Source organism: Dasypus novemcinctus, chromosome Y (assembly GCF_030445035.2).
Source record: "Dasypus novemcinctus isolate mDasNov1 chromosome Y, mDasNov1.1.hap2, whole genome shotgun sequence".
Taxonomy (NCBI): Eukaryota; Metazoa; Chordata; class Mammalia; order Cingulata; family Dasypodidae; genus Dasypus; species Dasypus novemcinctus.
In genome coordinates, this window is record NC_092216.1 from 6,949,239 (window position 1) to 6,974,944 (window position 25,706).

At 48.7% G+C, this 25,706-nt stretch overlaps 1 protein-coding gene across 1 annotated transcript in view; it reads right to left on the reverse strand.

Moving 5' to 3' along the window:
- LOC139436192 (pseudouridine-5'-phosphatase-like) overlaps positions 1-25,706 on the reverse strand; it is a 73,560-nt gene that overhangs the window by 19,436 nt on the left and 28,418 nt on the right. The window contains exon 2 of the mRNA XM_071213496.1: positions 16,820-17,038. Within this exon, the coding sequence (XP_071069597.1) occupies positions 16,820-17,038 (219 nt within the window). The remainder of the gene's footprint in view (positions 1-16,819; positions 17,039-25,706) is intronic.

Consider the following 25,706-nt stretch of genomic DNA (forward strand, 5'->3'; position numbering starts at 1 on the left):
GGCACAGCCACCTCGGCCGGTGTTTTGTCGGCAGCAGTGACTACACGAGGACTGTGTTTGTGGTGCTTCATGAGAAAACTCTGTACTTCACAAGCGACAACTCAATCATTCTCAGGCTGTTGCAGGGAGGAAATCATGAAAGGGACTCCACTGGAGACAGAGCCGGAAGGATGGAGGCCTTAAAGGACCAGAAAATAAAGTAAACCAGGCTTAAGTTTGCTAACCAATAACAACAAAGACGTACTACAGTGAGAAGAACATTTCCCACATCCATATTAACTCTCAGGATGAATGGCAGAGAACACGAGGCTACCAGTTGTTTGTTCCTAGAGCCACACACAAGAGGGTCGGGTCAAGGAAATGTGTCTGAAGTAATAGTAATTCTTCTTACTTTTCACCTATGCTGATTAGGACAAAAGGGACGGCCAAGCCCAAATGAAGCATCACGGTTCTTCTAAAACAGTGTTTTAAAGATTTATTTATTTATTTCTCTCCCCTTCCCCCTGCCCGCCCCAGCTGTCTGTTCTCTGTGTCTATTTGCTGCGTCTTCTTTGTCCACTTCAGTTGTTGTCAGTGGCACGGGAATCTGTGTTTCTTTTTGTTGCGTCATCTTGTTGTGTCAGCTCTCCATGTGTGTGGCACCATTCTTGGGCAGGCTGCACTTTCTTTCATGCTGGGTGACTCTCCTTATGGAGCACACTCATGGTGCGTGGGGCTCCCCAGCACGGGGCCACCCCTGCGTGGCACGGCACTCCTTGTGTGCATCAGCACTGCGTGTGGGCCAGCTGCACATGGATCAAGGAGGCCTGGGGTTTGAACTGCGGACCTCCCATGTGGTAGGCAGATGCCCTAACCACTGGGCCAAGTCCACTTCCCTAAAACAGTGTTTAAACTCATTGCATAAAGATCACTGCCTAAATATAATCACATGTGATCATGTCCCTACCTCATCTATTACTACAGAAAAAAGATTGACACTTTTTTTTGCCAAGCACCTAAAAACCATCAGTAAGGCAACTCATGTGGGAAAGTGCCACACTAAGAATAAAACAAAATGTAGTACTCCACAATGTAAAATTCCCAATATCTCATACCCAATAAAAAAATCACAAGGTATGTCATGAAGCAGACAAATACAATGAGTAACCAAAAGAAAAAACAATAATAGAATTGGACACAGAAATGACAGAGATGGGAGAGTTAGCCTATGATGACCTCAGAAAACTCTATAAATCAGTGTTAATATGCCCAAGGTAGAGATCACCAGGATGGAAAACAAACAAAACAAAACATTAAACAAAGCAAAACTCAATTATCTATTATTAACAAGAAAATTACTTCAAAAATATAGAGATAAGTTACAAATAAAACTATGGGAAACTACATATCTTGTAAACACTACTCAAAAGAGGCTGGAATAGGTATATTAATAATGGAAAAGTAGACTTTAGAACAGTGAAAGACTCTTAATGAGAATAAGTAGAGCATGTCATAATGAATAATAGATCAATGTCTTGAGATCAACAAGTTACAACAATTCTAAACATGTATGCATTAAATAATAAAGCTCAAAATACAAAAAGCAAAAACTTAACAGAACACAGAACATTCTCACATCATCTATAACAAAAACACAATACTATTACATGGCATTAATAATAGGGTGCTTTGTGGGGGAAATACACCAAATGTAAACTATCGACTACAGTACAAGGTGTTGTTGGTGGGGTAATGTATAGGAATACAGTGTGTTATGGATGACCGCTTTGTAAATGCACAACTTCTCTAAAGAAAAAAAAAGCTTGGCAGAATGGGTGAAAAAAAACCTGACAGAACTGAATATAACCCTTCTCAGAATTTGAAAAAGGGGGCAGGAATCAGAAGCCCATAAGGTAAGAGAATGACATCATTTTGGCTGTTTTTTTTTTTTTAATCAAAATTTGTAAGTACTGCTGAATAGTTACAATCTTTTACAATGAGATTGGAAGGAATGATGACAATCTTTTGTACCCCAAAACAGGCTTGCAGATTTTCCCATGGCCAAGTAATCAGGAGTTTGTAAACTTAAAGATGAGCTAAAAAAGACAACTGTGCCAAGTGACAGACCTCTCAGGTAACTGGCTGTCAATAATATACTGCAAAGCAAAGAATGCTAAAAAAAAGTACTTAACCTGTTCCTTTTTAAAAAGCAGCTTTTTTAGAATAAGTGAAAGAGTAGTGATTTCTGAAAGAAAATCATTCTATGAAGAAAATATTTTGAAGATTGAGTTGTTGAAATGTTTCCTGCGATTTTTAAAAATGAAAAACCTATAGTCACTCTCATATCTTCACATTTAAACTCAAAAAACCATTCTAAATCAGTGTAAAAATCCATTAATTCTACTACAGAACTACTGTGCCTCTAGCAATGGAAGAAACTGTATCATTGATGTGGAGACAGTGGCCACGGGAGGTGCTGAGGGCAGGGAGAGGGAAGAAGAGATGTGATGTGGGGGCATTTCTGGGACTTGCAGTTGTCTTGAATGATATCACATACCCAGATGCTGGACATTATATATCCTGCCATAACCCACTGAATGGACCGGGGAAAAGTGTAAACTACAATGTAATCCATAATCCATGCCGTATAGCAGTGCTCCAAAATGTACCCACCAAATGCAATGAATGTGCCTCACTGATGAAAGAGGTTGATGATGTGGGAGGAGTGGGGGGTTGGGGTATGGGGGAACCTCTTACATTTTTAATGTAACATTTTTTGTGATCTATGTATCTTTTTAAAAAAAAGAAGTCAAAAAAATTTTTTAAAGAATAGATTTCAAAAATCCATTACTTAAAAATATAAAAATGCTATACCATTCAGTTTACAACAACCACTAATTAATACAATGGAAGAAAAATTTATTAACTAAATTTCAATTAAAACCTTGACATAAGAGGTGAATGGGATCAAAGAGTGGATATACAAAAGTTTAGCCACAAATGCACTTCTATTTGGACTTACATAGTGATTAAAGCTGCACATGAAATTATTTCAATCCCAAACATGATTTTCAAATTGCTATATTACACACAGTAAACAAAATTTAAAAAAAGAGGTGAATATTCAACCAAATGGCTCTCCTGAAAGATACATACAAAGAAAATTGTTAGAAAAGTTCTTTCATAACATTAATTAAAAAATGAAATGGTTTATTTCATTTTAGCTTATCCTTGTATAAATTCTATTTCTGGGAATATTTTGCAATGTATCTAACGGCAGTGCCGCAGGTTCCTGAAGAAACATGCAAACACGCACACACTGGAGCGCATACACAAAACGTTTGTGGACGGGAATGAGTTTCAAATGTCCCTGGGTGACGGTTTTAGAGCAATGCCTTGCTGAGAGCCTTCCAAAGTGAAGAGATCCCCAGCACTGAGTCCAGTGCCTCCGGCTGGGGGACGTCAGGCAAGTGAGAGGCTCTCTTTTGTGCTTCAATTTTGTCATGTCAAAGAGGAATGATTAACTATCCTCATGGGCTGTGGTGAGGGTAACCGAGGTAATACCTAAAATAAATGGTAGCTATTAGCACTCAGGTAAGAGTCGGCCATCAGTGATTCTCATCTCCCGGTGTGTAATTGTTCGAAATCTTCAAAAACTTTTGTATCCCTTTAAACATTATACACCAGATTAAAAAAGGAAAACAAAAAACCAACTGTTTCTCTGAGAAGCAAAAGACTGTGAACTTGTAAGTGGAGCTCTGTCCTAGGGAGAAGCTGGTTAAAGATATCAACGAAATCCCGCCCACAGCTCCTGATGGTTCAAGGGAAGGGCAGAAGGACAGGAATCTGTTGCTACAAGAACCGAGCCTCCAGGGATTACCCTGTAAGGGAAGCAAGAGGAAACGTGCAGAGTCACTGAGAGCAACAGGAAGGCTTCTCTTTTACTTCCTCCTAGACCCCTAAGATTGGTGAGCACAGCGACACTGCGATTGAAAGGTTAAAAAAGGAAAAATGCAGAAAATATTTAGAGCTCATAAGGGGTGTTTTTTTTTACGGCATTCCCATGCATTTGTTGTCTGACTATAACCACAGAAACCTCCTAGTTCGGGTGCTTCTTGGGATACCTGGCCCTGAACTGACACCTAGAGTGAGGCAGAGAAGGAAGTGGACAAGGGAGGGTGAGCACCCATTTGCTCTGTTACAAAACCAGCTGAGGTTCCTATCCCCGTCACAGGGGTCCAGAGAAGAGAGAGTAAAACCAGCTTAGTGGAAGCACCCTTGGGAGCAGCTCAGGAGCCCTGGGAGATGTTGGGTCGTTTGCCTCCTGCCTTCATGAACAGGGCAGGGAGAGGGAGACCCTCCAATCCACGGCTCTGGTCTGTGCCCCCCAGAGCCCCAAGCAAAGGGCGCGGGGAGGCGCTCGCCGGCCTGACTGCTCAGCCCGCGGCTGTCCGGGGAACCCAGATGTGCAGTCCCGTCCTCTCCAGGCTCATCCGTCATCTCTGGATGGACTCTCCCGTTCTTTCAAAGGGGTTTTGGAATGTCAAGCCATCATTTCACAGGAGACACCGGAAAGGGAACACTTGTTTTCATTTCTAGTTTTTGTTTCAGATCTCTGGTATCTATGTCTACTGATATCATTCTGTACAGTCCTAACCGAGCCAACTCTGGGATCAGGGGTCTGATACCAGGGATCAGGGGTCACTGCAGTCAGAGGACAATCTGCATGTTAAGCTGGTACGGAGGCAAATGTGGACAGAGGAAAACGTAGGAGCACCCCATGCTATTAATAAAATGGCATTTTTGTCCACAAGGGTGGTTTAGCCATTGTCTGTAATGTTCTCATGTTAGAATTGGAGGGCAATGGTCTGTTACAGAGGCAGATCTGGAACAGAGTACAACTTGCATACATTCTGTGCTATTAATCAAGGATACAGCGGTAGTCTAGACAGGCTCTATAAAGGGAAAAACAGGAACCAGGGTCAGTGTCCCAGGCTGGAGTGCGCAAGCAGTTCGCATGTAAATTATCACAGGGACACATCTAGAGGTGTGGCACCTGCCGTCAATAAGATAACATCCAGGCTACGGAGAGAAACCCAGGAGAGGTATATTCTTACACTGATTTTCTAGAAAGTGATACAGAATTTCTACATAGAACTCCGAAGTCTGTCTTTGTGTTAATCTGTAAGCTGCCCTGTATACTCTAGTTTAATTTCAATGGTTGAAAAAGTAAAATGAAGTTCAAATGAAACACATATTATGTGATCAGTCTATGAGTACGAGGCATTGCTCAATGGCTTGAACTGTCCTCATTAGTTTCCCATTTTAATCTAATATTCATCATAATTCTGTCTATAAATTCTGGACCCAACTGCAAGCTGCCCTGTGCATGACACAGATAAAGGGATTCTACAGAAAGGCTCTCTTTTGACTGGAGGAATCTGCACACATGGCAGATGAGGCTGCTGAAACATTTGGGTGGCTGCATAAAACAGCAGATGACGTGTGCCCCGCAGGCCAAGCCGCCAGCTGTGTACAGAGCCATGTGCGTTTTAAAGGCATTTCTGACACTCATTTCCTCTATCTCCCTGGGCCAAATAATCACAAACTTGGGTCTTTCAACTTCTTTTTTGGAAATGAGAAAGGAGTTAATTTATCTATCTGACTACTTTACTTCCATCGGTATTTGTTTGTTGAAGAAGGAAACATGAAAGATTCATGTATGCCCCTTCCCATCAAATGTCAGAAACCTAGCCATTAATTACCACCATTTTCCATGTTCTTTGAGGTCACTTCACCAACAGGACATGAAGCCACAGAAGTTTCCTAATACGTTACCCCAACCTGAGCAGCCCACATCTGTAACTTCCTACTGACACCTCAGCCTGTTGTTGTGCAAATACCCCAGAACTTGACTGGTGGAGCCCCAATGACTGCTCCTGTAACAGGAGCCTGCAGCACTGCAGGTGCCCCACCTCCTGCTCCTCTAACAGGAGCCTGCAGCGCTGGAGGCGCCCCATCTCCTGCTCCTCTAGAAGTGCAGCATGCATGCCCTTCTCTAGCATACCCAGGGGTACAAGCCCTCTGGAGTGCTCTTCCCTCCATCATCCAGCTCCTTCAGAATCAGCAGGCCTGTTCTCCTCTCAATTCCTGAGGCATCTCTGCAGACTCAGGCCTGTGACCCCTGTGAGCTGCTTAATTCTTACCCCAGGAAACAGACCCCAAGTTGTGGGCCAACCTCATTTCTGACCATACTTTAAAGATTCTTAGTAAACTAGTTCTGATAAGATCTTGTGAATATGGCCAGAGGCCCTGTCAGGCACAACAAGCACCTTTTCAAAGGAGCAAATGCCTCCTGAAAAAGGAGCTCTGCAGAGATCAGTGACATCTCAGAAGCAGCCTATTCTCAGGAGACTGGAAAGTATCTGAGAACTGATGGCCTTAGGCATAAAGCTTCAAATTGAATCATTAAGAGATGTCCACTAACAGTTTCCTGTAAGTGAACCGAAAAGCAAATGAGCGTTTTTAAAGGATGGTTTCATTTTAATGGATACATACAGAGAACTTAGAAAGCATTAAAAAGCTGTAGATGAGCCAGATTTCCTAAATTATTTAGTATTTGTTCTCAATTTATAATTAAGGTTACAGTTTCCCAAACTGGATATAGAAAAAGAAACACTGCATGCTTTTGGGAATTTGATTTTGGTGGTTTTCTAAGGAATGGCCAGTTCTGTTTCTCTCAGTACGAACAACCTATTCCTCGGTGAAAATTATATTTCCTTCAATGAGGTTCGAGGGGTGAATGAATGCATCAACGCACCATTGAAAATAGCTACGCATATATTAAATAAAAGGGAAGTTAGCTACAATTTCATGGACTCCTCTGTGAACATCTGGGTGACATCACTGGTCCTTTACTGTTTAAAGTTAACTGGATCCCATTTTACGGGATCCTGCATGCTACAGGACATTCATAAGTATTTCCCTAGTTTTGATTTTTTTAAAAACTCCTTGGAATTTCCTTAGCACTCCAGTTTCCCCACACCTCCGGCTTTTCCGCATACCAGTCGAGAAATGAATGCTTATCTATGCATTAAGTCGTGGGTGAGGCCCTAACTTCTGAGACAGATACCAGCCAGGTCAGTCTTCCAGAAACCCTAGCATTTCAAAAGCAAGGCACCTTCTAGAACATAGTTCACTTACATGATGCCATGCGATGTTCACAAAAACCATGGAACAGGTATTCCCTTAATTTAGGAAGCAAGTGCATGCACCGTAGTTCACAGTAGCAGAGAAACAAGACGACAGATCCACCTTCCTGACTCTAAGTGCTGTATTACACCAGTCGATCTTAACATTCTGTTGAGTCAACTTGCCTATCTTTCCGATCAAAGCACAGCCTCTGCCAACACAGGGTATCTGCCAATGTACGGTACACTGCAACAATGAGGTCTACTAGAGCATGTGTGCTCCTCAGGGAAACGTGCAGATACGCATTTTTTATATCGTTGACATTAATATCTATAACGTATTCAGGGGACACTAAGAGAGTCATGAAAAAGCTCTCCTACTCAACTCCAAGAGCTCGATGCTATCTTTACTGACCTATGTCTTAATCACTGATTCACTATATTTCACAGATATTTTCTGAGGGTGTAAAATATGCCAGCTGCATACGGAAGGGTTGTGTGACTTCCTGTTGTGAAGTACAACACCCTGGAAAACTCCTGTGTCTAGGGCAAGGACCAGCTAACCCTCTAGGGTAGCTTACTGCTACCACAACTAAGCAGCTGATGCCAGCAGAGGAAAACTAACCCCTGCTCTGATTGTTTACCTTAACCCCTCACCCTCCACATGCATTACACAGACATACCGCCAGAAAAATGGAAGTGCTGATCCTGGCTTCCCTGCACCACCTCCATTCACAAGAACGGAAGAGAGGAACACAAGGAAAGGGAAGGAAGTGTCTGAGCAGAATACGTTGGGCTTTTTTTTTTTTTTGCAAGGAATAAACCCATTCAATAAACAGGCAGTGAGATTCTCCTTGCACAGAATCCTAGAGTTCAAGTGTCAGTTATTGAACTGAAGGGTTACAAACACACAACTCAAAGAAATCAGAAGGAAGAATCACAGCTTCCATGACGAAATACAAAGGGTTAAAGATGATAATAGCCAATTCTACTTGGGAAGGAGGGGCCTGGTATAAGGAAATGAAAGAACCAAGTCTAACAGACGTGTTTGCCAAGTGGACTGAAGAGAATGTTTTATAACAGGCACGGACAAAGAAAGCAACGCCAGTACTTAGGGCATTCAGGGAACAGCCAGTGACTTGGCACAAACCGAGGGCAGGGCGCGGAGGCAGGAGTGCTGTGAGAGAAGCCCGGGGCAGCTGCAGAGGCGAGGCGAGCAGGGAGGGCAGGGCTTTCCATAACCCTAAGAGAGGGACGCTCTACCTTGCAGGAACTAAGGAGGTGTTTCTCTCAAGTTATTATCTACCTCCTCAGTGTTTTACAATTGAAATACGGCTAACAGACTTATACAGAGAGCAGCCTCCTGCACCCCTCCACTTCCTAGTCTCATATTCCAAACAGCAGTTCTCCTCACAGCTGAGACTTCCTGTATCCATCCTCTCTGGGTTTTTCTTTTACAAAGTTTATCTGTTTTAGTTTTCATCTTTAAAATGTGCTTCCTTGTTCTGAGTTGCTTTTCTATAGCATTCTGTTCCTGTTTGAAACATTCAGACACCTTTCCCCCAACTCTGTGAAAAGGAATTATCATCAAGGCTGTTCCTCAGCCAGGCCCTTAGCTGGGATGGCCATCTCCACCAGGATCCTTTTTTCTACCCACCAGGGGCTCCCCACACTTGAGCTGCTCCTTAGCCAGGCCCTTAGCTGGGATGGCCGTCTCCACCAGGCTCCTCTTTTCTACCCACCAGGGGCTCCCCACACTTGGGCTGCTCCTCAGCCAGGCCCTTAGCTGGATGGCCGTCTCCACCAGGCTCCTCTTTTCTACCCACCAGGGGCTCCCCACACTTGAGCTACTCCTTAGTCAGGCCCTTAGCTGGGATGGCTGTCTCCTCCAGGCTCCTCTTTTCTACCCACCAGGGGCTCCCCACACTTGGGCTGCTCCTCAGCCAGGCCCTTAGCTGGATGGCCGTCTCCACCAGGTTCCTCTTTTCTACCCACCAGGGGCTCCCCATACTTGGGCTGCTCCTCAGCCAGGCCCTTAGCTGGGATGGCCGTCTCCACCAGGCTCCTCTCTTCTACCCACCAGGGGCTCCCCACACTTGGGCTGCTCCTCAGCCAGGCCCTTAGCTGGGATGGCCGTCTCCACCAGGCTCCTCTTTTCTACCCACCAGGGGCTCCCCACACTTGGGCTGCTCCTCAGCCATGCCCTTAGCTGGGATGGCCGTGTCCACCAGGCTCCTCTTTTCTACCCACTAGGGGCTCCCCACACTCGAGCTACTCCTTAGCCATGCCCTTAGCGTGTGCCTTCATTTGTTTGCTTGAAAGCTGCTTAAAGTACTAATTTTATTTACTTTCATTTGTTTTGCTTGAGAGCTGCTTAAAGTACTAATTTTATTTACTTTTAAAGTTGCTGCTTCTAAGGATCTGTCAGTACAAATCCAATGTATGAAACAGCTATTTAAATAGCCTATTATTAATCGTCAGAGAAAAATACATTAGAAAATGTTGCTAGCACAATGAATTTTCCCGATGTTACACGTCTTTATAGGATCAAACAATTTAAATCTGCTTATCTAAAGAAACAGTGAAAACATTCTGAAGCCAAACCTGAAAGAGCCCATGGACCTTGGCATAGACACTGCGTACTCCGGCAAAGCGGCTGGGTGGTAAAGTCGGGGGGGAGGGAGCCCCAACTATTCATCTGCCCTTCCCATCTCTGTGTCCTCCCCTAGGAAAGGCAAGGCTGTCAGTCTGCCTCACGGAACTGGTATAAAGCTGCAAACGGAGTAAGGAAAGGCCCCTGGTTTTCAGTTCCTAGACAAATACGAGGCGTAATGGAAAAGCAAAACAAAAGAAATGGCATGCTCCCTTTCCACTCGTGTCAAAAATAGATTCCTCTTGCATCCCCAATGAGCCAAAGGTACTAGGTGGGGGTCACCACAGCGTACTCGGCTATGGTGACCCCCAATCAATCGGAAGGTTGTCAGCCCACTCTGCGCACAACTTACAAAAGGTCGTTTTCAGTTGTTCATTTCTTTCCTGCTGGCATTCTGTGGGAATTCCAACTCTGTGGCTAGGCGAGTGCATAGGGGGGTTTTATTGTTGTTTTCTATGAATTATCTCAAATATGTGATTCTTGCTTTTAAACTCTATGCTCAGAGTACTGGGTAACATAGGAAAAAACCAGCGAGGACATTCCTGGACTCTTGTCCCCACCCTAATGTAGAGGTGTAAACGAGGCCAGCCAGGTAGAGAGGACCGTCCTCCGCCAGCACCTGGGATATCCCCCCGTGTATCCCCTTCCCCATCTCCTGGACGCCCCCTCTGTCCGTGCCTGTCCTGGGAGGACACAGCAGCCCCGTCACACTGGTGATGTCAATGAGACGTGGCGATGACCCTGGGACAGAGACCACTGCCTCCCGCTTTGTCGGCTTTTCCCAGGACAGCTGCCCAGATCTCGAATGGATCCTTGCATTTTCAAAAGAGAAGCGACGGGAAAACAATAACCAAACCCTGGTGGAAATATTGTGCCTGTAGTCCAAGCAATGGCATCGGGAAACTTTTCCAAATTCAGAACTAGGAAACAAAATTAAAACAGAAGCCCAGATGATATGCACATATAGTGTTACTGCCCTTCGTGCACGCAGGCTATCAAGTGACCCCCCCCAGGAGACGGGGGTGGAAAGAGCTCTGGGCGAGCAGTGCGCTTCAGGGCCACCTTCCGGAACCGGGCAGTCCACCTGCGGAACTGCAGTCCCAGCAGCCTCTGTGCGCCGAGATCTGAGGTGTGAGCCTTCCCGGGTGACCCCCAAGCGGCTCGGCTGCACCATCCCGGAGGCCGTGCCTCACGGGTCGGTGCTCCGGCTCCTTCCTGCCCATTTCCATCCCCTCCCTCTGCGTGGAGGACCTAGAGTCAGGGATTTCTTTCTTACTCGTTACCTTATCCTCCACTCCACGTGAAAGTCCATACAACAGTCACACATTCACAAAGAGAAAGTCTAGGTCCTTGTAACGGAATAGTGAGGCTCACCTGAGCTCCCTGCGTTTGCTTGGCCTAGGAGACAAATCAGGCCACTGGCAGGCCCTGAGCGCCAGGAGAAAGGAAAACTGTTCATACACATTCTCAAGGAAGTGGGGGTTGGAAAGGAGAAAGGGAGAAAAGCATTTTAAAGGCCTGTCATTGCCATCTGACCAACAGGCTTCCCTGCCCTGCCGCCCGCCCCCCCAGCAATCACAAATATCTCCGGACAGGTGCCTACTTTTGATTGCTTCAGTGAAAAAAGGACTTGGGATAAACTGAATGCACCACCCTGGTGGCTAGCTTTCCATGGTGCTCCCGCTTGTCACAGGGGTCCTTTAACCGTGCGGCTCTTCAAGGACTACAACGAGCCTAATCAAAATGAGCGGGCTCTGAGCTTACCCCGAAACCGTCAGCGATTAAGGACCGGCGAAGTGTGCGAAACTCACAGCCACCCCCAGAGACGCAACCTGAAACCTTCAGGACTTCCCGTACAGCTAGGTGACTCTGGAAGGGCCGACCCACAGGGACCCTTTTAGAAAGCCTTCTCTTGCCTTCTAACGCTCTCGAATGACGCGTGCCTACCTCGACGTGAGGCCGACGCCACCTCCCTGGGGGTGGCTCGGCATGCAGGGGGCTGGAGTGCGCTGTCGGGGACCAGGACGGGCTCCACACGCAGGGACAGTGGTGACACCTGCAGCCCTGGCGGTGTCTGCTGAGCGGGACAGCTGCTGGCGGCTGCACAGGAGGCTCCCGGGCACGGCGCTCAAACTCAGAGCAGAAGCGCCCACAGCTGAGATGCAGCGAGCCCTTGGAGCCCTGAGCTGACGCCACCACACCTGACGCGACGATGGGGAGGGGACTGGTGGCCAACGTCGGGGCACCCACCAGCCCGCTCCCGGGACAGGACAGGGGGGCTCCTCGTGCCCTGTGGTGAAGGGACGCCCCTCTCTGTGGGGTGCCTGATCCTGGGAGGAGCCTGGAGGCTACCGGGCCGAGGGCCTGCCCTGCCTCCAGCCGCTCCCTGCTGCCCCAGCCTTCCCTGGAGAAGTGGAACTTGGCCTGACCCACAGGGGACGGCAGCATGGCTGTGGCCCACCGGGGTGGGGGAGGAGAAAGAGTACAGGAGAGCATCATGACCGTGAGAGAGCGCTCCAGCCCTGAAGGCGGAGAGACAGCAGGGCCGCAGGGCCTTCTCAGTGCCAGCAGGCGCCTCAGACAGCGGCCCCGGGCAGGAGGCGCTCTGCGCACCCTCCACCGGCCTCTCCCAGCACCATGAGGGGGCCTCGGGGGAGACCCCAGGGAAAACATCCTCACTCGCTTGAGGCCTGGCTCTTTCCGTAAGAGCCGCTGGACCTTTCACCCCAGCAGCTTGGGGTTTTCTTCTACTCATCGTAAGTGTAGCTCCCGACAGGTGGTTTTATCTGCCACGCTCCCTCAAGGTGCACGTGGGTGGGAACAGGTCAACACGCAGACATCCCCAGGGGGGGTCTGAGGGAGGAAGCAGCGGTCGCCTCCAGGCACTGGGGCCTAGCACGGCTTCAGGGTTGACTCTGTTCGTTTGTATCGAGGAGGACGTCTTATTTGTAACTGGAAGAGAGTCATCTTGGCAGCAGTGTGCTGGCACGAAGCAACCCTCTGCACGGTCAATACCACCCTTTTATTCCACCGCAAACAATTTCACGATGGGAAACACTGCCCAGAGCCTGAGACTTGCCTTCTCTCCCGACGTGCTGCCTACTGGAGTAAAGTGAGATGCTTTTTTTAAAATTCCACTGCCTCGACACTCAGGTATCGACTGTAAAAACTCTAGTTCCTGTCCTGGCTACTTGGGGGTAGTTTACATTCTGGCCGGCCCAGGGCCAGCTCCCAGGGGGCTGTGCTCCACTCAGACCTGGGATCCAGCCCGATGCCCCTGCACAGCCTTCCCCCACTCCTCCAGGAATTCTCCCCAAACCCGGTCTCGGGAGGGCGCGACCTCACTTCAAAACGCACAAGGGTCCCCCCCTTTCGGAAGCGGTAAACCTATCGGCGTGGGGCTAGGGCCCTGTGCTAATTGAGCTGAAGGCCCTGCCCACGCCTCAAGCACGCCCCCGGAGAGAAGCTGAACTTCCAGCTGTCCCGGAGGCTGGTACGTCTTCCGGCTGGGTTTCTGCCTGGACTAGCCTGCCCGTCCACCCGTCCACCCACACACGGAGTTTTCTCCTCAGTCTCCAGGCTCCCCCCCACCGCCCGAGGCTACCATGATTTCCTTTCTAGCCCGTCAGCAATTCTTTCCCGGATTCCTCTTTCTGTCGCCTGACCACATGCCGCTCTTGATGTCCACTTAAGCCTGTGGACAGGCATGTCTCCTCTCGCCCAAACTGGATTACACGCTCCGTTAGGGAGGAGACCTTTCTTTTGTGTCCCCCTCCACACCCACTCGGCGACAGTATGCACTTAGAGACCACAGTGAAGTTATAAGCTGACACCGGAAAACGAACGTGTTTGGGCTGGACGGATGGTGAAGAGCAAGCTTTAAAAAAAAAACCAAAAAGCAAAAACAGGCTGTCGGTGTATCTGTTAATAGCTATGCGGGACCGGAAGTATAAGAAAAATAAATAAAAAACGAAGTAACGAAGGAAAAGGCAGGGGACAGACACCCAGAAATGAGGCTGTCAGGGTGGCCGGGAAGAATGGACCTGGGTTCCACTGGCGGCCACGGCCTCACAGGGTGGGTAGCTCCGTCTGGTTCTGGTGTTTCAGAGACTCGAAGCTAGGGCTAAGTGCAGCTAGCGGCTCAGGGTGGGGGCTCACAGCGAGGAGGCCCCCCGGCTGCCTGCTGGCAAGGGGCTCCCACCCCGGCCTCACGCTGGGCCTGAGGCTCTCCCCGCTGCTTCTGCCTGTGCTTCTCTTCTCCCTCTGAAAGCAGCGCTGTGAACATGCCAGGTGTGTGGAAATGAGGGCACGTCTTCAAGGGCAGACTTTGCTATCAGTGATAAGTAGGCCCCTCCACCCCCGACCTAGTAAAAGCTACATGAGTACATGTGACGATCATGATTACAACCCGGATTTCAGAAGGAGAGAAGATATTGAAATAGCTCTAGTAACCCACTTACCCAAAGGGTGACTTGGGATCTTAGAGGAAGCACAGGGCCTGTCTCATGCATGAAGTTCTGTAGGACTCGACTGTCTTTGAGGCACTGGCTCCAAGCCCCCTTCTCAGGGGTCTTCCACGTTCAGTTCACCTCAGTGACTGGGCCAGCACCCTCGTCAGCCCAACCCCGTCACTGCTGAGGGGTCTTCCACGTTCAATTCACCTCAGTGGCATGGCTTGACCCCTAATCAATCCAACCCCGTCACTGCTGAGGGGTCTTCCACATTCAACTCACTGCACTGACTTGGCCGGCACCCTCATCAGTCCAACCCCTCATGTCGGAGGGGACTTCTGGGTTCAATTCACCTCAGTGACTTGGTCTGCATTCTCATCAACCCAACTCCCTCACTTCTGAGGGGTCTTTCATGTTCAATTCACCTCAGTGGCATGGCCTGACCCCTAACCAATGCAACCCCGTCACTGCTGAGGGGTCTTCCACGTTCAGTTCACCTCAGTGGCATGGCCTAACCGCTAATCAATCCAGCCCCTCACATCTGAGGGGTCTTCCACGTTCAACTCACTGCACTGACTTGGCCGGCACCCTCATCAGTCCAACCCCTCACGTCTGAGGGGACTTCTGGGTTCAATTCACCTCAGTGACTTGGCCTGCACCCTAACTATCCAACCCCCTCACTTCTGAGGGGTCTTTCATGTTCAATTCACCTCAGTGGCATGGCCTGACTCCTAACCAATCCAACCCTGTCACTGCTGAGGAGTCTTCCACGTTCAACTCACTGCACTGACTTGGCCAGCACCCTCATCAGTCCAACCCCTCATGTCGGAGGGGACTTCTAGGTTCAATTCACCTCAGTGACTTGGCCTGCACCCTCATCGATCCAACACCCTGACTTCCGAGGGGTCTTCCACGTTCAGTTCACCTCAGTGGTAAGGCTCAACCCCTACCCAATCCAACCATCATGTCTGAGGGGTCTTCCACGTTCAACTCACTGCACTGACTTGGCCGGCACCCTCGTCAGTCCAACCCCTCACGTCGGAGGGGTCGTCCATGTTCAGTTCACCTCAGTGACTTGGCCTGCACCCTCATCGACCCAACATCCTCACTTCCGAGGGGTCTTCCACGTTCAGTTCACCTCAGTGGCATGGCCTAACTCCTAAACCCCTAACCAATCCACCCCGTTCACTGGGAGAGCCAGAGGAGGCCGCCGTGTCGCCTGGACCGCAGGGGAGATATCACAAAATAGATCCTGTAGCATTCCGATCAAACCACCAGACGAGCTGGAAAAGCCACCCTATTTCCTTGGAATTGGAACTGCCCACAGGTGTAACTCAGAATACAGGACAAAACATTTTTGAAGGAAAATCCCTTGAGAGGTTTGAGTGGGAAAGGAAGAAGAGGGACACGGGCATGCCAAGTACACTGTGGGAGCCTTGGGCGTCAGCCCACAAAATGGAGACAAGGTCGGCTCTCAGCTGTGCAGACGCGCTCTCTACAGGACTGGGCAGGGGAGCACACGACGCAGACTGCTGCCTTTAGGTGTCTGTACCCACGCCTGAGGTCTGTGCACCCTTCTGTTTGCAGCCAATGGAGGCAGAATGATCTCAGGAGGTGTGTGTGCCAGTGCATGCACATGTGCCCATGTGTACACCTCCGTGAATTACCCAGGACAACAGTTCACATGGTTTCCATGTGACACAGATACTGCGATCACTGGGGCCCTTTACAGGAACATGCTTTGGTTCCATCTGCATCTTTGGACATACGTATAAATATAAATACCAACACACATTTAAAAAGTAGATACAATTCATATTAATGCAATGTTAAATGAAACGTTACTGATTTCTCCCTCTACACTAGTAAATTTAAAGAGTATTCACCCAATTGTCCTGGAAGAATCTTAAAATAGTACTCTATTTTCAAGTACTTTTTGGCCCTGTAATGTAGAACACTCCTCCTTCTCATTTCTAGCAAGAAACAGCAGGCAATCCCATCCTAATGGATCTTCAGTTACCAAGCACCAAGGGAGCAAAATCATCTTTCCTTTTACAGGAAACTGAATGCAAGTAAAGAAAGTGGTAAAGGGCTTACAGGCACCTGAAAAATTAATTAGGCCTTTACATTTTTAAACAATTAAGCTTCTTTGATGAGATTTAGCTACTCGTTATGATCAATAGCTTACAGTTTTCCTAACTGCTATAAAGTTAATCCTAGACCAATTTTGAAAAGAAAAAAGGCAAAACCACCTATTAAAGTTAAATTTTGAAGCAATCCTGGCATTAACATAATCTTTACATTACACTGATACAAACAAAACTTAAATGTTTTGGACCTTAAAAATCAATGCCCTTGAAGAGTAAAGTGAACCATTACATACTACAGCACCCACCAAATTCTCTGGGCAGCACGTTAAGCCTTAAACAGGAAAATTCAGAAGAGGAGATAAACTCAGTGAGCTCTACATGCAGGACTTTAGAAATGACTTAACTACGCTGCTAATATTCACAGATATCATCTCGAACACGGAGAGGAGCCAGCACCTGGCATCAGGGCAGCCGTGGGAAACAACTGCTTTAGCTTCAGTTGGCTCTCCTCCACCAGCTCCTCTTTGGCCATTGGAAGTTGCAGGACGTCGATTATAATCTGTGCTGCTTCTAAGGCTGTTTTCCCCATAACGAGGGATTTGACATCCCAGGTGTATTTCTTGTCATAGCGATCACATATTTCTTGAAACACCACTGAATACAGCCGTTCGGTATCTGCAGAAGTAAAAAGGAAAAAAAAAGAGGTTTGTAAGGGGCATTCTACAGTCACATTAAGTCTGCATCCCACAGGCACAAGTACACACAGTATACATTACATTTCAGGGAGGCAAGCTTTCAAGTAGACCTAAGAAAAAATGTTTGCAAGCCATTCTTGCTAAACCACACCCTGGGTCGCCTTCTCTCAGGGTGCTGAGGCCGTGCTGGTGACATCGGTTAGATTATCGTTATGTCACCATATACAATACACATCAAATTGGAATACGTCCTTGGTTTCCCCAGCACCATTGGATGTCACTGCCCGGTACCCACAAGGGTGCCTGGGGTGCTCCCCAGGGCTCTGTGCGCCCGTGTCCCCACATCCGTCGTCCTCCACACTCCTCCCTACTGACCGAGCACCTGGAACGCAGGCGCCGCTGTGAAACTTCCACGGAGGAGCTGAACACCACGTGCGTCCGTGGGAAAGTCAGCCCGGGATCAAGGCCCCGGTCTGTGCTGGCCCTGGGCCACCCACTCTACTCCACTGCTCATGTGAGGCAAACAGTTATACTTGGATAGTAATAAAAATATAAATAATACGCCAAACACAGCACCATTTACAGGTATTTCTGTCTAATACATAATTACTAAGAGCATTAGTAACGATACTAACAGTACTACTACTAATACCCATTATGAACAGAGCATGGGGACAGAACTACCGACAGTGCTACAAGAGCACAGTGACAGAACCATGAGGGTTAAACATGTAAGTGCACAAGATGCTCTGAGGACAGCGCCCGACTCGTAGCAGGTGCTCGCTCACTGTCACCAGTAGCATCAGCATTGCCGTCATGCCCCTCACGAGCCTTGGAAAGTCAGGTCCCTGCAAAACCAGCCCAGTGCCCCGCTAGAAGGCATTTTGCAGCGGATGGGTGCCCACGGGTACGACGGTTTCATGGCCAGGTAAGCTGCACAGCGCCGAGTCTTTTGGTGGCTGACTGCACCCCCCCAGAGCCCTGATGGAAGCAGTGAGTCTTGAACCCGTCTTCCTGTTTGCTGGAGCTCGCGTGGAGGCAGCCAGCCAGCCCTAGAGGCGGAGCAGCTGCTCATACACGTTGAGAAAGGAAGACATGCAGACGAGCTCAAGTGTTCAAATTAAGACACCGATACGAGAAACTGACCGCCCCCCTCTGATTTTAACATTAAAGCCCTCATCTGTTATGACGCTATTAGCAGTACACACTCTGTGCTCAATTTATACTGTTTGACCCACTGAGGCCTGCTAAAGAGAGTGCCGAGACTTCAATTGCTTTTACCTCTTTTTCCCCTATGAGACAGAAAATAATAGTGCCTAAATATCATTTTCTTTCTCCTGTAAGATAACACGTCCTTGTCGGCTGGTCTCTATGCACACAGGCCTCAGGGCAGTTTGATATTAGCGATGAATTCCAAAAAGAAATATTGGATTATTTTTGTAAACTGGTCTTTATCTCTGGGCATGATTAAATTATGATTAGGGCTTTGATTGGGCCATGCCAGTAGGACACTGAGTGCCTGCCCACTAAGGGACATGGCAGAAGAGCATATTGGAGTTTTAAGCTGGAGCCTGGGAAGTAAATACGCGGGAGAAGGCAGAGCAGCTGAGCCTGGAGAGACTCGAGCCCCGGGGAGGGAGACAGAGCCGTTCGCATGAGAGTCTACAGCTGGCCTCGTGGAGAGAGCAGAGCAGCTGAGCCTGGAGAGGAACGAGCCCTCAACCCTCGCAGACGTCAGCGGTCATCCTGCTCCAACACGTGAAAATAGACTTTGGTGAGGCAAGTAACTTATGCTTTACGGCCTGGTCTCTGTAAGCTCCTACCCCAAATAAATACCCTTTATAAAAACCAACTGATTTCTGGTATTTTGCATCAGCACCCCTCTGGCTGACTGATAATAGCCACCTTCTTGAAGTGCAGAGAACTAGAGTCTTCGGTCGGCGGCCTCTCCCGGCGGCCTCTCCCGGTCCTGGGGCCCTTTCCCGTGCCCCTGCTGAGCTGTGCTCTGTGGGCTCTAATTGCTCGCAGGCCCTGGGCTCTCGGCACCCCCATGGGGTGGTGTGGCTTTCCCACAAGCGTAAGCACAAAGGCACACCTCGGTGTTTGCAGCCAAAGCAGCCCAGGGCAGCCTATCAAGCACAATTTCGTCTCTGGCACTTAGTTTTCACCCCGGCTGCATTTCAGTGAGGTGGTGTACAACACACAAAACAAATCTCAGATTCCACATCCTTTTTGGATACCAGAGATGGTGAAGCAGGACCTCTGGACTGAGGACTTAATACTTTGCTTTTTGATCAAAGATACTGGAACTTTAGGAACTAAAGTCTTCTGGGGGTCCTTTGCAGAAGAGTTTGGATAATAATCTGCGTATAAATCACCTTGCACTCACCTTCTGCAAAGACATTAAATAGAGGGAAGGGCCCTTGCGTGCCTCTCCAAGGCAGCAAAGCAGCGGGAAAGCATTCTGTAAGGGAGGGCCATCTGTAGAGGGTGCTTTGTTTTCCTCCTGTTTTCTTTCTCTCTGTGAGGGGAAGAAAGGGCAGCGAGGGCACTCAGGCAAGGGGAAGGGCAGACTCGCAGTGAGAAGGTCCACTTCACTTCCTTCACTCGAGCGTTTTCCTTCTAGGAGCTGGGAGAGGAGCACCCTGACAAGAAGACACTGCGGGCTGCTACCCTGTTTAGAAATCCTGTGGGGCTGAGAAGGCAAGGTGGGTGTGCCAGGAAAAGGAGCAGAGGTTGGAGAGGAAGGAGGGAGAAGGCAGGCACCTGCAGGACCCCTGCTGAAACCCAGGAATAGGGCAGGAAGGATTGGCGAAAGCAGCCACTCTGAAGACAGCAAAGAGCTACGTCCCGTTTTAACATGCTTTAAATAATGTTTATTCAGAGCTTCAAATGTCATGGAGTGTTTAATTTAAAGGACACGGAAATGCAGGATGACAAATCTGTAGGGGACTATGCAGGCAGCCACTTTTCTTAACAATATCGATAACATCATCCTAAATCCTCTGTGGAATAAAGAAGGAGCTAAACAAGTAATTAAACTCAGATCAAACGATGACTCCACCAGCTGATGACAGCATGTCTAAATTAAAGAGACAGCTTTTTGAAATGAAGAAATTCTCCAGAAGCTAAAACCGAGCATTAAGTAGCTGTGCTGAACCATCAAATGCATAGTCTCGCCGGCTAACGAGGTGAGGTTTAAGCGTCTCAATGTGCGTCTGTGTTGTTTTTTAAACAGGAAACCCAATGTTGGTTTTCTCGTCCCCATTGTTTTTAAAACGCCACATAAACAACAAGAGATCCCCTTGCTTCTGAGGTGAGTCAGAAGAAAATTCCACTTGGACCCAAACCTGGCACTGAACGCAATCTTGGCAGCTCACCTGAGCAGCAGCAGGGCGGATGGGACCTGGGTCGCCCAGGCCCCGGCATGGAGAAGGGGGCTGGCAAGGATGGCATTTCCACCGCGAGCAGCATGCTGGGTTCCCAGGGGGGGAAACGTAAGGCATTACGGTTTAAGTTCACCAGAATGTTCTAGAAGGAACCCCTGCACCTGGAGGCCACTGGTTAGCTGCATGGCCTGGGCAAATTTCTTAACCTGTGTGCAGTGAAGTTTCTGCCAGTGAAACATGACAACTGCTGGACGGTGTGGAGAGGTGGGTGCGAGGAAGTTTCAGGCACGGACAGCGCAGGCAGGGAGCAGAGAAGCAGCCAGACAGCCTGGGGCTGAGCCCTGCCCTGCGCAGTCTCCGGAGACCTGCCTGCCCTCACCCCCGGTGGCCAAAGTGTTCATCTGTAAAGGGTGCTACGACTGCCCCCCTCTGAGACCAGTGTGCCAATGATGTGAAGTAATCGACAGAGCTCAGAGCACCCTGCCAACAGTGTTGCCACACGGAAGCACCTGTTGGCGGGAGTACCTGCCCTGCACCTGCTCCTGCCCTGCACTTGCTCCTGCCCTGCACCTGCTCCAGCCCTGCACCTGCTCTGGCCCTGCACTGCTTGAGCGGCTCCAGAATCACAGCTGCTCCAGGCCTTCAGTTGCTCCAGCCCCACAGCTGCTGCTCCAGTCCTACAGCTGCTCTAACGCCATAGCTGCTGCTCCAGTGCTACGGATGCTCTGAAGAATATTTTCAGCAACCGTTTGAGTTCAGAAGGAATTATGAGCTCCACTTTCTCTTTATACGCCAATGCTCCAGCGACAGGAAAGAACTGTTTAAACTAAGACATTTAAATGCCTAGTAGCAAATATTTTACTTAAAAGGACCCATTAGCTCTTCGAAGTAGGTATTTTAAATGCAAAATTGCTTTCATAGAAGACCAGAAAACAGTAGAATTGGCTGAAAGTGGTTTTGTTCTTTGTCTAAGCCATTTCATAGTACAGAGTAGGTAAATGAAAATTATTTGAACAGACTTGAAAACTAAACTCAGTAGTGCCGTCCCCTGAAGTGTTCTGCCACTTGCTGCCTTCACACATCAGTCCCCAGAGTGTGGGCCTTGTGCCAGCATAACAGGATCCCTGGTTAGAAAAGCACATGCTTGGGCCCACCTCAGACCAACAGTCAGGAAACGGTCCCTGGCGAAAATACAGACGTCAGTCACCTCAGGCAAGGCCGCGGAAGGAAAGGAGGAATGTGCACTGGGAACCGGAAGGCAATCCTTGTTATCGAGCAGAGAACCTAGTGAAATTGGTTTCTGATGTTGGAGGGAAGGTAGAAATTGTAAGTGATGAACTTGGATATTTAGTGAGGGGAGTTTCAGCTATGTGTGGAAGGTGCAGCCTGCTTATCGTTATTGTGAAATAAGAGAGGAAAGAGGTAAACTGAGGACTGAACGTTAAGCATCAAGCAACCAGCAGTTGATCTGGAAAGTTCTGAGCCTGTCCAGATAGCATGCTTTGAGACTAGGGCCCGAGCAGCTCTATCAGGGCCCTTCCAGACTCCCAGGAAGTGAGCTCCAGAGGGCAGGGCTCCCCGTGAGGGTTGAACTGAATCCCCTTTGCTAAAGAGGGTGCAGCTGCACACGGGTCCAGCCAGGCATTTCCGGGCAAGGCAGGACCGGAAATGCAGTTATGCAGGACAGATCTGTGCAAAGTCCTACTGTCCGATGGTTTGGATCTGTTTGACCGGCACGTAAAGAACTAGGTTTATGCACAGCCTGAGCGAGCAGAACTCCTGCCACTGGAATGAGAGGGTCAAAGAAGGGACGAACTGACAGAAGAATGACTTCAAGCCAGGGCCGTGGAAGACGAGGTCTGGACCGAAGAGAAGAGAGCTCCCGGGCCGAGAAAGTGGCCGGGCCACGTGCAGGGAAAGGATGGGTCCGTTGGGGAGCTTGGAGCGCAGGCCTTGCGCCGTTGTTCAGAAGAATGCTGCCAGCCCTAGTGCACAGGCCATAAAATAGGAAACGGTATTTGCCGTTGATAACCTTGCTTTGAGAATAACAACTGAAGCTTTTACATACATGCTAGACACATGTTCAAACATAGAATCACCTCCTTCCTCTAGTGAAAGCATTTCCAGCTTCAAAAGGTATTGTCAGAAAATAAGAATCTTTTTCCAAAAATCAACTATTTGGCTACAGCACAACTGTTCTGAAAAGTGAGCTTTGAAATACGTGAGCCAGGAAACCCAGTTTCCCAGGAGACGGCACAAGCTGTGGGTATAGCAATGGCCAGGTCTGGCAACCGAGTCACCACAGGCTGTTCTCGACCTGCTTAGGGGCAGGCAAACTTACTCAGTAACTCTGCAAACCCTAATGGCAAGAAGTGTTTCCTGAGATCACCAAGAGCAGCAGCTGTGAAATGTCCTGTGCAGTTCGGAGTCCAGATCCGAAGGGCAGGGCCATGGGAGCACCTTGAGCTGCCTGGCAGCAGCGGGCAGAGCCGTGCTAAACCGTTTCTTCCTCCATGGGGGAGCACAGCTGTGAAAAGCACCCAGGTTTGGATGATAAAGTGTACGGCCACCCTAGTGTTAGGTGTGGTCCGAGGGCACTGTGCAATCTGGGGGAAGACAGGAGATGCTCGAAAAGACCAGATTCTGGCAGGGAGTTGGAAGGGGAGGCCACGATGCACTCCAGGTACAAAAGGCCCTTACCTGTGAGGAATGAGAAGACTCACACCCCAAAGGAGAGCACACAGAGGCTTTGCTCAGAGCTTGCTGGACCCAGGGAGTCCCCACCGCCCTGTGTTTGGCAGAGATGCAGGCAGGCAGGGGGTGGGAGAGCTTTGGCACCAACAAAGGGCAGGCTGCGAGCAGGCCCGGACTGAAGGCCGCTGGCTTGGGGGGCCGGCTGCGGGCAGACTGGAGGTGGGCTCGTGTGGGATGTGTTTGGGGAGCTGCCTGGCTTTCCCTGGATGGTCCTGAGTCGGAAGTGGCGGTCCCTGACCAGGTCCTCGGCGCTGCAGGCCGATGCTGCAGAGCTGGTGGGCACAAGGACCACCCCGACAGCAGGCTCAGGCTCCTACCTGTACGTGCCTGTCCGCCACTCGCGTGCTACTTGATCCTTGTTCGGGTTCCCGTGGCAGCTCTGCTGGACTGGCAGGCAGTCACCACTCGGGCCTGGAGAACAGGGCTCGTGTGGAGAGGATGCTGCCTGAGCCTGCTCCAGGTCCCCTGCCTCCGGGGATGACGGTGCCCATGCGGGGAGCTGCTGGCTGAGCCAAGGGGGGCGGGGGGCGGTGCCCGCAGGCCCGAGTCATTCACGTCCCACGCCGGGAGACGTCGCTGAGCCGGCCACGGAACCGGTTTGCAGGTGGGACACCCGGGTCCTGCGTGGGCGCTGCCGGCTGGCCCTCACCTCAGCAATCCACGGCCACAGGCGCCGTGGGCTGCGGTCTCCTTGACCGAGCCATTCAGCTCCATTTCTCAGCTCCTGAGGCAGCAGTGTGGCTTGTGGTAACACATCAACCCCACACGGCAACGAGGCTGGGCAGAGGCAACGAGATGAGAGTGTATAATTGCACAGGGAGACCAAAAGCAAAACCGGAGCTTGTAAAAGCCAGCCACGTGTCTGCCTCCACAAGCACACAGCACGGTCCTCTCAGGGAGGACGTGGGCCCCCAAGAGTGCAAGTCCATTAACCAGGAGCACAGCTCAAACCTCGCTCGCTCGACATCTGTCTCCTTGCTTGTTTGCAACACTATGATGCTCTCCCTGCTCTTTCTTGCTACTGTATGTTACTTCAGTTACATTTGGAATGTTTTAAATTCTTGGTAGTACAGACTAGAATCCAAACCACCCCAAAATTTACTTTTCTCTTAAAAGAAAATTCAGTCCAAGTTTCAAATAACTGAGCTCAGAGGCCCTTTTGAAACAAATATTTACAAACTGGTAACAGCCTATGTGGCAAAAGTAAATAACAGAGTATTGGTTAGAATCACAGATGAATGATCACAGGGCAGATACTGATCTTGGGTACATAGAAATGGTATGTCACTGGGAATGCGATCAATACACCAAGAATTTACTGTGTTCCTACTATATGGCAGGCACAGACGAAACATGATAATTGTGACTGAAGCAGTCCTCATAAGTCAAATAAGTCAGTGACTGGAAATAAAGAAGTTTACTAACAGTAGCTGAAAAAAATAAATAAAGGTATGAACAGTCAAATGCCAGCTAAGGCAAGGGAAAAGTTCCAAGGATTAAGAAGATGCCATTATGTAAATCAGAACTTCTCAGCTTTAAGTTCTCAGCTCCCACAATAACTTACTACGCAGGACATTTCCTCCTACACCTGAAAAGAGAAGCCACAGAGGAGCGATGTTAGAGGCCGAACACAGATGCCCAGCAGATAGGGGAGGAAGAGGAAAACAGGACGATGAGAAAATGAGAGGCAGAGAAGCAGGACCTACGTAGCCAAGAGGCAGCCCCTGCATGCGAGAGCACAGAAATACAAGTCCCAAGTCCACGGACAAGCTGGTGCTTTCTCCACAGGAGAGAGGGACGTTCCAAGCGCTCTGCTGTTGCTGTTTAACCTTTACAAGGGCGCTCATGTGTAAGAGGTGATACTTCCTTGTGCTTCGGAATTGGAAAGGCTGAGATGAATAATTAACAAGCACGAAACCGTAATGAGTCTCAGTAATATGTGCTTGAAATTAGAAGCTCACAAAGTGGGTTTAGAGAAAAGAATTCAAGTATTTGATAAATATCTTCATGTGGCGGTCAACTGCCATTTCCGAATCATAAAGAAAGAATAATAAAAGCAAGGGCTTAAAATTAAGATGAGTAATAACTGAACTGAGTGATCATTTGCAAGTTAAAACTTTTTATTAACATTTAGCACAATTCACAGGGATTATCAATTATTTTCACTTAATAGGTGAAAGCATTGGTTTAAGTTTCTTTTTTTCTGATAATTCATATTTAAATTAAAATTCATTTTAAAAGTGGACTGTTTCAAAAAGTGGTACCAAATCAACCAAATACGTGTACTGGAAATAAAAATGTGAACACAGTCCCTGAGGATCATAGATCTAAGTGATAACCCTTCTAGAAGAAAAGAGGAGAAAATGTAACCCTTGGGTTACATGAAAGTTCCACAGAGAGAAAACAAAAAGGAAAAATCACAGGAGGACATATTGCTAAAGTGGCCTTCACCAAAAGTAAACAAAACATAAGGCAAACCAACAATCAGGAGAAAATATTTGCAAC